The sequence below is a fragment of the Ochotona curzoniae genome, unplaced genomic scaffold (assembly GCF_017591425.1).
Source record: "Ochotona curzoniae isolate NIBS_2020 unplaced genomic scaffold, NIBS_Ocur_1.0 contig_2321, whole genome shotgun sequence".
NCBI classification, from domain to species: domain Eukaryota; kingdom Metazoa; phylum Chordata; class Mammalia; order Lagomorpha; family Ochotonidae; genus Ochotona; species Ochotona curzoniae.
The window spans coordinates 5,767,966-5,779,837 of record NW_024465421.1 but is presented as its reverse complement, the minus strand read 5'-3'; the positions used below and the strand labels follow the sequence as shown (position 1 = coordinate 5,779,837).

Genomic DNA, 11,872 nt, shown 5'->3' with positions numbered 1-11,872 from the left:
CCATGTGCACAGATCTCTTAGATGTGTGCTACTGGGAACCCAAGACCTCAGAGCCGTTCTGACCACAGAGTAGGTACTCATGTGTCTGATGTCCCTGGGGAGGGCAGAGCACGCAGGTAACCTCCTTGAAGCCTTGGATCTGTCAATGCCTTGATCTTGGACTTGGCAGCCTGCAGCGAGTGTCTTAGCCACCTGCACAGAAGACGCCAGGGGACCTGAGACAGCAGCTCCCCAGGAAGGAGCCTCCTCAAGGGAAATGCACTTGCGGTCAACTTCAAGAAGAACCAAATACAAACCATAGCCCTGGGCCCCCTCAGAAAACTTTGCCTTCCCAAGGAAATGCGTTTCTCTCCTTCTAATTTGGCTTCAACCCCACATTGATTACTGGCTTTGACTTGGTAGCAATGGGTACACTGTAAAATACCGTTGCCCTTCCTTCATATATTTACGTGCAGGGACTTCATGACTCTCTCAATCCTGACCCCATCCTGGTTGAGGGGGTCAGACGTTGAGTCCATATTTTATAAATGGAAAAACTGATGTGAGAGCCTAGTCCCTTCATTGCTCAGGGACTGGCCTTAGGAGCCAGGCCTGGACATGCCCCAATCCCGGACACAGCCCAGGAACTAGAAGCCACCCCCGACCACTACCACTTGCGCCCTAGCAAAACCACTGCTCAGGACTTGGGGTCTTATCTCCAGATAAATTTGGTTTCTAAGGTGTGTGTTGCCCCCAAGGTCAGAGACGATATTCCTTTTCTCTACCACTCTGCTCGGTTACAGGGCAGGAGGGATTCCACCTTTTGGGCCCAGGAGAAAGGAGGAGGATGTTGGTGTTAAGTCTGGAAGGAATCACAACCAACAAGAGAGAGAGACAGAGAGGGAAAGAGGGAGGGAGAGCTAAGTAGACAAAAAATAATTTCATTATGAAGACAGGAGCTCCTGGGAAGAAAATCTGGAGATTCCTTTCCAAAGTTGTCCACTGGTTGGACCTGGGAAGGGAAGCGACAGTGTCAGGAGCAGGGGCCCGGAGTCACTTCTTCAGGGCCCCCAGGCTCCTGAGTGCCTCCTGGGCCTGTGTCAGCTGCTGCTGCAGCCTCTGGCGGGTGCTATCATTGGAAGCCCGCTTCAGGAAGCCCTGTGTCTCCTCCACCACGGCGCGGTGGCCAGGAGCATTGTGGAAGAGCCGCACAGCACGGTCCCCACAAGAGGCCAGAAACCGACCTGTGGTGTCAAAGGTCAAGTCCGTGATGCACTCGCTGTGCACCTGCTGAAAGCACTCCTCCTTCTCGCCCCGTCGTGTGTTGTAGAGATGAATGCTGGTGCCACTGGCCAGGGCCAAGACCTGGGCGTCAGGAGACAGTGCCAGGCGGCACGGCATGCTGCTGGCCTCTTCAAAGCGGCCTGTTCTCAGCAGGTAGGGGTCCTGCTGCTTCTTGTATTCCACGTCTGTGTCCCACAGCTTCCAAGTACCATCCTTGGAGACTGATGCCATCCTACAGCATAGAGAAATCACAGCTCGAGAGCCCCGACACACACCGTAGGGCAGGGCTGGCTCCAGGATGGCCTGGAGAATGGGAGCGGGGGGGGGGTCCAGCTAACAAGTCAAGCCTACTTCCTGCTAACAACTAGCACCCAAACCGTTCATTCAGAGCTGCAAAAGGCTATTGGGAATTAGGGGCAGCTCTGTGGCAAAGTGGGTTAAGCTGCTGCCTGCAAGGCTGTGTCCTATATGAGTGCTGGCTTCAGTCCCAGCTGTTCCACTTCTGATCCAGCTCCTTGCTAATGTGTCCGGGAAAGCAGCGGAGTATTGCCCACATGGGAGACCCAGAGGGAACTCTAGGCTCTGCACCAGCCTTTGCACCCATTTGAAGAGTGTACTAGCAGATAGGAGAGCTCTAACTCTGCCTCTCAAACAAATAATTTTTAAAACACAAACAGAAAAACTAGGGGTTGTAGGGACACTGGATTAAGCCATTGCTGGCAATACTGGCAATGGGACACTAGTTCAAACCTAGGCTGCTCCACTTCTGATCCAGCTCATTAATGTGCCAGGGGAAAGCAGCTAGTGATGGTGCAACTGCATGAGCCTCAACGCTCATTTGAGACTAGGATGGAGTTCTTGGCTCCCGGCTTCAGCCTAACCCAGGCCTGACTTGTGGGCATGCGGGGAGAGACTCAATAAATGAAATCTCTCTCAAATTCTGCCTTTCTGATAAATTTCAACAAAAGACTCAGACTGCCACCAATTAGGTTGCAGATATGGTGGCTGTGAATTGTCCTGGGAGGGGGATCTGGAGATGTGGGGGCCGGGGGAAGGCTGAGGAAATACATTACAGGTGAGGAATGACTTCTGGGGAATTTCCACAGATCAGGCCACTACAACTGCAAGTAACTGAGGGGGCTGAGGCCTTGTGGTTTGGAGCGGGGAAGCTGGAGGACACATGTGGGTCAGACCAGGACACCTGCCCACATAGGATACCTGTGTTGGACTAGCTGGCATTGATCACAGCCCACTGACACATACGGAAGGGCTGGGGAGCCTGTCTGGCAGGACTAGTCACGTGGTGGGCGATGTTAGGCTGGACCAAGACACTAACTGGCACATGAGAGAACAGGATCTGGGAGCAGATTCTGAGGGGAATTCATGGGCTCATGCCTGTGGGACTGCAATATTTGTTTGCAACAGAGCTGGGTGGTAAAGGTCAAGCTGGGCGTGACTATGACCATGGAACTCATCAGCTCATAGGAACTGGAATTCAGAGTAGGCTGGGTTGGCCCAAGCTGCAGCACCCGCAGGTGCACCCAAAAATTGGGTGTAGGGATAGGCCAGGCGGCCATAATATCCATTAGTACTCGCAAACGCCGAGAACATGCTGCAGTATGCTGGGCAGGGCCCTAGCACCTGCTGACACACGAGACCCAGGTCTGGGAGCAGGGCTGGTGAAAGAAATTGGAGAACTCCCTTACTAGATGGTAGCTCCTGCTGGTGAGCATGAAGTATTGGGTCTGCATGTGGGCTATGCCAGACAGGGCTGCTCCATTTTGGGGCAGCTGTGTGGGCTGGGGCTAGGGAGTGAACTGTATAGCGCCAAGCCAAGCTATAGCACACACTGGCATGCATGGGGACCATGATGTGGTATGGACCACGGGGCTAGGCTTCGGTACCTGTTTGTTTGCATTATGCAGAGACAGGGATAGGGCTGGGGCTAGACTGTGGTACCAATCAGTGGAAGTTGAGACTGATATCATGTCAGGCTGCAGCATCTGATGGCAAAGGCCAAGACAGGAGATGAGCTAGGCTGGGTCGGAGCAATCACTGGCACATGCAAGATCTGAGGCTGGCAGTGGCCTAGTTGGGGGTGCTAAGGGGATGCCCCTTCTGGGCTGTGGTTCCCAATGCTGAGTGCAAGAGCTATAACGGAGGCAGCGAACTGAGCTGAACATCTATCAGCATGGGTGTGGACTGGGTCTGGGGTGTGCCAGACTGGGCTAACCTCCAGCATGGGTTGGCGTTTGCGAAAGCCAGAATGGGTATAGGACAGGTTAGGCTATGTCTTGGTGCCCGCTGAACCATGTGAAAGCTGGATTTGGGGGTGGGCTAGCAGGGCTGAGCTGTAGCACCCCTGGTAAGAGCCAGAATGGGTGTGGGCATGTTGGACAAGGCTGCTGTACATGCCAGTGAATGCCAGGACAGGAGGTGGGCCAACTCACAGGGCCAAGCATAATCTATGAGTAAGATGTGACCTGATATGAGGAACTTGGGGAACTCCTCTTTCAGGATGCAGTGTAAGAGCCAAGGCTGGGAGCAGCCCTGACCAGGCCAGGTTACATTCCTACAAGCATACATGTGGGTCAGGTCAGGTCAGTTCATAAAAGCCACTGGCAGGTCTGAGAACCAGGATGGGGTGAGGGACAGGCCAAGTTGATCCTGGTTGAGGGAAAGGCCAAGTTGGGCTGCAACACCAGCCAGTTTACATTAGGGCCAGGAGTGGAGGTTGGATGTGCTGGGCTAGGCTGCAGCACCCACCAGTGTGAGCTGGAACTGGAGGCAGACCAGGCAGAGCCAGACTATAGTACACACCAGTGAATTCTGAGGTGAGGCAGGCTATACCAAACGGGCCACAGCACTCAAGCCAAGACCCCAGAGGAAGGACCTGGTTGCAGGGGGGAGGGGGAGCCTGCAGGGGCTCCCTTGCTGGGCCACTGTTCCTGCTGGTGAGCATGAAAAAAGGGACTACAGGTAGAGCAGGCTGGGTAGGGCTATAATACCTGTTGGCCTGCCTGTGAGCTGGGTTAGGTAATTTTATCTGTGGTGCATGCATGACCCAGAGTGAGGACTGGTCAGGCCTTGTCACAACATCAGCTAGCAAGTGCCAGGACTGGGGGCACAGGATAGACCACAGATTCAGTGCTGGGAGTAGGCCTAGTAGAGGAAACTGTGGGCACTCCTCTGATGGGCTGCAGCTCCCACTGATGACCATGAGAACCAGGGCTGGGGACAGATCTGGCTGGATAGGGGCAGCACCCACTTGTATTAAGTGTGGGCTCAATAGTGGGGTCAGTCGGACTGAGCTAGGCTGTAGCACCCATGGATATGTGGGACAGCCGACTGGACCAGTCTGCTGCACATTCTGGCAAACACAAGACTGAGGGCTGGGGATGGGCCTGGTAGGGGTTATGGGGGGTCACTCCAAATAAATTGCAGCTCCCACTGGTAGGCATGAAGGCAAGTGTGCGGTGGCAGATTTAGACTGGGCCACAGCACCTGTTGGTTTGTGTATGAGATGGGGCTGGAGACAGAACTGACCCAGCAACTACAACCATCAGTGTGTGTGTAGGCTGATGTGGGTGGTGGACTGAGCCAGACCCTGCCCTGGCTGAAACACATGAGAAGGAATCAGGTCTGGGGTCACCTCTGATGAGGTTTCTTTGGGGGCACCCCCCCCCAACTGGACCACTGGTCTCAAAACTCCGACTATGGGAAAATCACAGGATCTGTGGTCTGATGGAATGTTATGTGTCAGTACTGGGCCTCCTTGGTTGCTGAAGCCTGTGCAGTTAACAGCACGGCCACATGCACACAGGGGATCTGGCAGTTCACTGAGGCCTGCAGAGGACATCTAGTACCACAGCAAAGGATGGAGAGTAGAACAAACTGGACAGCTCTCCTGGGCAAGCTCTGACAGCAAGTATGTGGGCTAGCAGAGACTCTGAGGTGGACTATGTCAGCCAATGGACCTTGGAAGGATTTCCTCAACCTTGGAATAATGAAATCAACAGCATCTCAGAACTGTCAAAAAACCAAGTACTTAAGCAGTATCCTCGTAACATGTTCCACATTGGGGACCCTAGGATGACATCGAGTGGCCGTCCCCCATCCCAGGTTCTGATGCAGTTAGGTTGCTGGGAACAGACCTCTCCTCTCCCCCTTCCCCCAGATACAGGAAGAAAAGAAAAAAATTGAAAGCAACTGTATCATCAACTTTCCCCCATTCCTTAACCCTTCCTAACCACCAGGGTTCACATGGGCATGCATCCTTCTCAACTATGTGAACATCAGAAATAAATTTATAATAAATAACAACAATAAACCAAAGGCGGCAGCGCTGCAGGGGCCGCTGCGTGACCAGAGCTCAGGGTGCGGTCACTCACCTGCGTGAGTCGCTGGAGAAAGCGAAGGCGTGGATGGCCGCTGAGTGGCCCTTCAGCTCGAAGGCGCGCACCACCTCCTGGAAGTCCCCCTTTTTACCAAAACAGACTTCCCAGACCTTCACATCCGGAGTGAAGCCACACGAGGCCACAAACCTGCCAGACAAGCCAAGAGCCTTTCAAATGGAAGGGTACCTTGTTCCTGAACCCTCGAAATCGCCTTCCTGAACTGACACATTCATATCAACTGTGTACCCTTTAAAAGTGCTTTCCTGGAGCCAGCATTGCGGTGTAGTGAATGAAGCCACTACCTGTAATGCTGGTGCCCCATACTGGTGCCGGTTTTGAATTCTGGCTACTCCACTTCTGATCCAGCTCCCTGCTAATGCACCTGGGAAAGCAGGACATGGCACACGCCCTTGGCTTCCTGCCACCCCTGTGGGAGACGGGAGACGCAGATGGTCCAGCCATTTGGGGAGTGAAGCAACTGGATGGACGTTCTCTCTCTGTAACTCCACCTTCTTCAATAAATACATATTTTTAAAGTACATTTATTTTTAAAATTTTCTATTTAATATTTAGTTTTATTGGAAAGTCAAATATAGAGAGGAGGAGTGACAGAGAGGAAGATTTCCCGTCCCCTGATTCACTCCCCAAGCGGTCACGATGGCCGGAGCTGCGCCAAACTGAAGACAGGAGCCAGGAGCCTCTTCTGGGTCTTCCACGCGGCTGCAGGGTCCCAGGGTTTTGGACTGTCCCTGACTGCTTTCCCAGGCCACAAGCAGGGAGCGCCAGATGGGAAGTAGGACAGCCAGGATTAGAACCAGCGGCCATATGGGATCCTGGTGCATGCAAGATGAGGACTTTAGCCACTAGGCTACTGCACCAGGCCCTAAAGTGCATTTCTATACCTGACCTCAGTCCATTCTTACAGCCTTGCTCTAAGACAAACAGCCCTACTCCACCATCCCCACCATGCCTTTGTTAAAAATGGCAGACTTAGGGCCCGGCGCCATAGCATAGTGCTTAAAGTCCTTACCTTGCACACACCAGAATCCCATATGGGCGCCAGTTCTAATCCCAGCGGTCCCGCTTCCCATCCAGCTCCCTGCTTGTGGCCTGGAAAAGCAGTGGAGGACGGCCCAAAGCTTTGGGACCCTGCACCCGTGTGGGAGACCCAGAAGAAGCTCCTGGCTCCTGGCTTCGGATTGGCTCAGCTCCAGCTGTTGTGGCCACTTGGGGAGTGAACCATCGGACAAAAGATCTTCCTCTCTGTCTCTCCTCCTCTCTGTGTATCAGCCTTTCCAATAAATAAATTAATCTTTAAAAAAAAAAATGGCAGACTTAACGGCCTGGCACAGTGATTCAATTGGCCAATTCTCCCCGTCAAGAACCCACATCCCATATGAACACTGGTTCGTGTCCTGGCAGCTCTACTTCCCTTCCAGCTCCCCGCTTGTGGCCTGGGAAAGCAGCAGAGGACGGCCCAAAGCTTTAGGTCCCTGCACCTAAATGGGAGACCCGGAAGAAGCTCCTAGCTCCTGACTTCAGATCAGTTCAGCTCCGGCCATTGCAGCCATTTGAGGAGTGAACCAATGGATGGAAGATCTTTCTTTCTCTATATAAATCTGATCTTCCAAATAAAAAAATAAACCCTGTGGTTATGAGAGAAAATGGAGGATATGGCAGTTCATTGGAACCTGCAAACACCTGGTACTACAACAGAGGACGAAGGACAGAACAAATCTATCAACTACCCCAGGCAAATGTTGGCAGTGATTATGTGGGCAGAGACTCTAAGGTGGACTACGCCAGCCAGTGGATTCTGGAGACTTCATCGTACTTGGAATGGTGAAACTGGCAGCAGTTCAGAACTGTTGAACTATCAAAACCACTGGCGCAGTGCCCTCGGAGCATGTCGGGGACCCTAGGATGGGTGGGAGGCTGGGAGAGGTTTCCCCCTGTATCTCCCCCATTATCTCAGACACAGAAAAAAAAAAAGGAGTGTAGAAACAATGGTCTTACCAACTTTCCTGTAGCTTTTCACCTGTTGTGCCCTAATCAACTATGTAAAATTATCAAATTGAATAATATTAAAAAAAAAATTAAAAATTTAAAAAGAGAAAGAGAAAAAGGCAGACTTGTGATCAGAAGACTTGGGGCGGTTCCCATGCAACCCCGGCACCCTTTCACCAACAGTGGCAGGGCTAGGCCTTGCTGCTGGGCCCCCTGTCCGTCCAGTGGGCAATCTCTGTGGTGTCCTGGCTCATCTAGCCTCAGCCTTTCCTCCCCCAACCCATCTTCCTCCTTCCTCACCTGCCGCAAGGGGATATGGCAGCGTGGGTGTTGTTCATCTGGTTGGTGTTGATGGTGGAGAGCACGCGGCCCTTCAGATTCCAGATGATCACAGTGGTGTCATTGGAGGCCGTCATGATGAACTTCCCTGGGAAAAGCAAGGACAGACACCCGAGCTGAGGACCACGCCCTCATCTACTCACATCCTCTCGGAGACACAGCGGCCTCCTCTCTTCCCCTCCCAGGCCAGACTATGGCGCTTCTCTGCCTGCCCTTCATACTTGCTGTGGCTCCCAACACTACAGGGAAACAAAACACAGAGCCCAGACATGGACCTAGGAGCCCAAGCAGGACTTGAGAGGGCATTGTCCTGTGCCCACCTTCTCAGCATATCTCACCTGTGCCCGCAATGCCAATGCTAATGACAGGTGCCTTGTGCTTTTTCGGGAAGTCCTCTGGGGTGGCCGTGAAGGTGTAGCCTCCATCCTCTCGCTTGCTCATCTTGAAGACGCGCAGGGTGTCTCCATTGGCCAGCCAGACAATGAAGGCTCTAGAGACAGGCAGTAGGTCAATCACTCCACCCACTGGACATACACACCTACATGCTCAGGCCTGAGGACGGGGTGCTGGGGAACATCAGGATGGACTCTACAATCTAACCTCACCCTGTGATTTAAAATCTCTTAAAATTCCTAAGGGAAGCCAGTGCTTTGGCACAACTGGCTAAGCCTTGCCTTGCATGTGCTGGGATCCCACAGGGTCACTGGTTCATGTCCTGCTTGCTCCACCTCCCACCCAGCTTCCTGCTTATGGTCTGAGAAAGCAGCAGAGGATGGCCCAAAGCCTTGGGATTCTGCACCCACATGGGAGACCCAGAGGAGGCTTTGGGCTCCTGGCTTTGGATCGACTCAATTCCGGATGTCTTGGCCACTCGGGGAGCAAGCCAGCAGATGGAGGATCTTTCTGTCTCTCCTCTGTAAATCTGCCTCCTCTCCAATAAAAATAAATCTGGGAAAAAAAAAGTGTTGGTTTTTTTTTTAATATATTCCTCCATAGGAAAACTCCCCATAGCTTTTGGCTACTTTCACCAAGTCCTATGCAGCAAGCAGGCTTTGGCACTTCTGGGTACCAAAAGCTCATCCTTCTGGGTCAGGAGCCTCGAGCAGTGTGCAAGCTATCTAGTTGCTCCGTATGAGTCCTGCCCCACTCTCAGGGAGACCCCAGGAATCTGTCCATTTGAACCCTAACCAGACCTGGGCAGGCCGCCACCACAGGCCAGGCTCTGCCCTTTCCCACCTGCAGTCAGGGCTGAAGCGCACCAAAGTGGCGTGGTCCAGCTCCACGTTGGCTCTCAGGCTGCGATGCTCCCGCTGCAGGAAATCTTTGGTGCTCCACAGGCGGACGGTGCGATCGTCCGAGCAGGTGGCCAGGTACTTGCCGTTACTGCTAAAGTCCATGCAAGAGATGTTCCCGCTGTGGCTCTGGGGGATAAAGGGAAGGACGTACAGGAAGTGTGAGCTGAAACCCACCTAGGGTAGCCCAAACCCTGGAGGTACAGGACCCGGATTCACCCCAAAACTGAGGATGGGCACAGGCCGAGCTGTGGCCTCTGTCACGCACCTTCAGGGCAGCAGCCAGCAGGCGGTGGCTAAAGTTGTGTTGCTGAGGCTTCTCCTTGCGAATCCTCTGGCTCTGCTTTTGCTTCTTGGAGCCCGAGGACTTGTCGGGGGGAAGGCCATTTGCTTTTGGCCCTGCAGGTTAGAAGGGCCCCATCATTCACCTGCTATCCACTCGGTCCTAAGCACCTCCCAACCCCCCCCCCCCCCCCCCCCCGTGACTGGCCAGGCACTGTGTGGCCGGACCAGCAAGAGAAGAACCAGATACGGCCATGGCTTTTGACAGTGTGATAAGGCCGGTAAAGACAGCTGCTTAGGAACTCAGGGCCCAGCTTCTGTTTCTGCTCGTTTTATTTGAGAGGAAGACAGAGAGAGAGAGCGAGAGCGAGAGCGAGAGAACTTCCATTGGCCGGGCCCAAGGCTGGGCCACATGGAAACTGCAAGCCTGGAATTGCAGGTCTGTCTCTCCCACAAGGGTAGCAAGGACCCAAGCACTTGGCCGGGGTTATCTTCCCCTACTTTGCCAACACCCTTAGCAGGGAGCTGCTCAAAGGAGCACCTTTGTGGGATGCCAGTGACATAGGCAGAGACTTAACAGTGCCCACGCTGGGTGTTTGGATTCTTTGCCAGTAAGGGATGTTGAGGAGGCTGCTACAGATGCAGATCTCCTCGATACAAATGACAGCAGAGGGAAGTGTGGCTCCTCAGCCAGACACCAGTGTGCTGGCCTTGAAGTGCACCTCATCCAGTGGCCTTGGCCTTGGGGGCGGTACGGCATCATTCCGGGCCTGGGTTCCGCCCGCTTCAGCAGCTTATTTGGATAACACACAGAAAAGTGACAACCAAAAGCACAAAAAGTTCAAGGGGAGGGGAACCCAGAAAGAATCCAGACATGGCACCAAGTTCACACTATGTGTGGCATCTAGCTGGGGTACATGAAACATCTGAGGGGCTGGCAGAGAAGGAACTAAAAAAAAAAAAACTGGGGCGTCCGGCTGGCATGCAAAGGGAGTCGCCAGCTGGACTCTGCTTGTGGGCAGACCCTTCACCCACCCACCCTCTCCGCTGACCCTGACCCTGGTGACCCTGGAGTGTTTCCAAGGTGCTGTTGGGCTGGGGGGGTGGGGGAGGGAAGAGTCCTGGGCCGGGTTCAGCCTGGGCCCAACCTTCTGGACCCCACTCTGCCTCCCGAAGGCGGGGGTCCGTCCCCCTTTCTGGGAAGGCTTTCAGAGACAACAGCCCTCTCTTTGCCCGTGCCTTAGGGCTCCCAACTTTACAGCCTGTAGACTTACATACCGCACACGCGCCTCCAAGAAAAAGCCAGCCCCCTCCACCTCGGCCACACCACCCCCAACACCTATCAAGAATAACGGGGAAGGGGGCGTATTGCAGACCGGGCTCCGAGGAGGGCTCGCCCTCAATGGCCGATCCCCACCCTCTGAAGTCATCCCCACCAGAGCACGATAAAAGGAGTTTGCAGCGCCCTCGGTTGAGCCCCACGGCGGCACCTCGTCCCAGCAAAGAGACGCCCATCTCCTCAGAGGAGGAACTGGGGTCCCCGGGAGTCGCTCCCTGGTCGGCCCCACAGCTCCGACCACGCGGAGCAGCCCCTCTTCTCGCCCCGGCCTGGCCCCACTTACGGGCGGATGGGCCGCACCTCTCCTCCTCGGCGCGTAGCCACCCCCGCGCTACCGCCGCCGTCGCCATCAGGGCCAGCAACCCCACCAACAGGGACAACCCCATTAACTCCGGGATGTGCGGCAGCTCCATGTCGGCGACGCGTCTCTGCCACCTCAGCCGGCCACTGCGCGGCAGCGCGCACGTCTCGGCGGGGCCGCGCTCGCACGCGTGGGTGGGACTTGACCGGTAGGGCGCCTCAGGAGGCGGGGTCTGGCCGTTAAGGCTCCGCGAGGGGCGGGGTCTGGCCGTTAAGGCTCCGCGAGGGGCGGGGTCTGGCCGTTAGGGCGCCTCGAGGGGCGGGGTCTGACCGTTAAGGCTCCGCGAGGGGCGGGGTCTGGCCGTTAAGGCTCCGCGAGGGGCGGGGTCTGGCCATTACGGCGCCTCGAGGGGCGGGGTCTGGCCGTTAAGGCTACGCGAGGGGCGGGGTCTGGCCGCTAAGGCTCCGCGAGGGGCGGGGTCTGTCCGTTACGGCGCCTCGAGGGGCGGGGTCTGGCCGTTAGGACGCCTTGAGGGGCGGGGCCTGATCCTTACCACGCCTCGAGGGGCGGGGCCTGGCTGATGATGCTTTTTGGCTCGCAAGGCGGGAAAGAGAGAGGTACGCGCTCTTGAATAACTTAGTGGTCATAGGTT

General features: G+C 54.9%; 1 protein-coding gene across 3 annotated transcripts; it reads right to left on the bottom strand.

Annotated features, from left to right (window-relative positions):
• Window positions 1-738: 738 nt before the first annotated feature.
• Window positions 739-11,344, bottom strand: TBL2 (transducin beta like 2). Of its 3 annotated transcripts, none has more exons than XM_040972808.1 (7): window positions 11,183-11,344; window positions 9,567-9,665; window positions 9,243-9,427; window positions 8,345-8,496; window positions 7,968-8,094; window positions 5,655-5,807; window positions 739-1,495 (listed from the first exon to the last, which is right to left on the bottom strand). In XM_040972808.1, exons 1-7 carry the CDS (start codon window positions 11,330-11,332, stop codon window positions 1,033-1,035), a joined length of 1,329 nt encoding a protein of 442 aa, XP_040828742.1. In that variant the 5' UTR covers window positions 11,333-11,344; the 3' UTR covers window positions 739-1,032. The 3 variants fall into 3 exon arrangements, with proteins under 3 accessions (XP_040828742.1, XP_040828741.1, XP_040828743.1); XM_040972807.1 differs by having other exon boundaries at window positions 9,567-9,697; window positions 11,203-11,344; XM_040972809.1 differs by lacking the exons at window positions 9,567-9,665; window positions 11,183-11,344 and having other exon boundaries at window positions 9,266-9,353.
• Between the last annotated feature and the right edge of the window lie 528 nt (window positions 11,345-11,872).

Coding starts and splice junctions, on each gene's coding strand:
- TBL2 (XM_040972807.1), bottom strand. CDS start 11,332: ATGGAGCTGCCGCACATCCCGGAGTTAATGGGGTTGTCCCTGTTGGTG. Junction 5,808..7,967: donor GCCATATCCCCTTGCGGCAG/GTGAGGAAGGAG, acceptor CTTGTCTGGCAG/GTTTGTGGCCTCGTGTGGCT. Junction 1,496..5,654: donor TTCTCCAGCGACTCACGCAG/GTGAGTGACCGC, acceptor TCTATGCTGTAG/GATGGCATCAGTCTCCAAGG.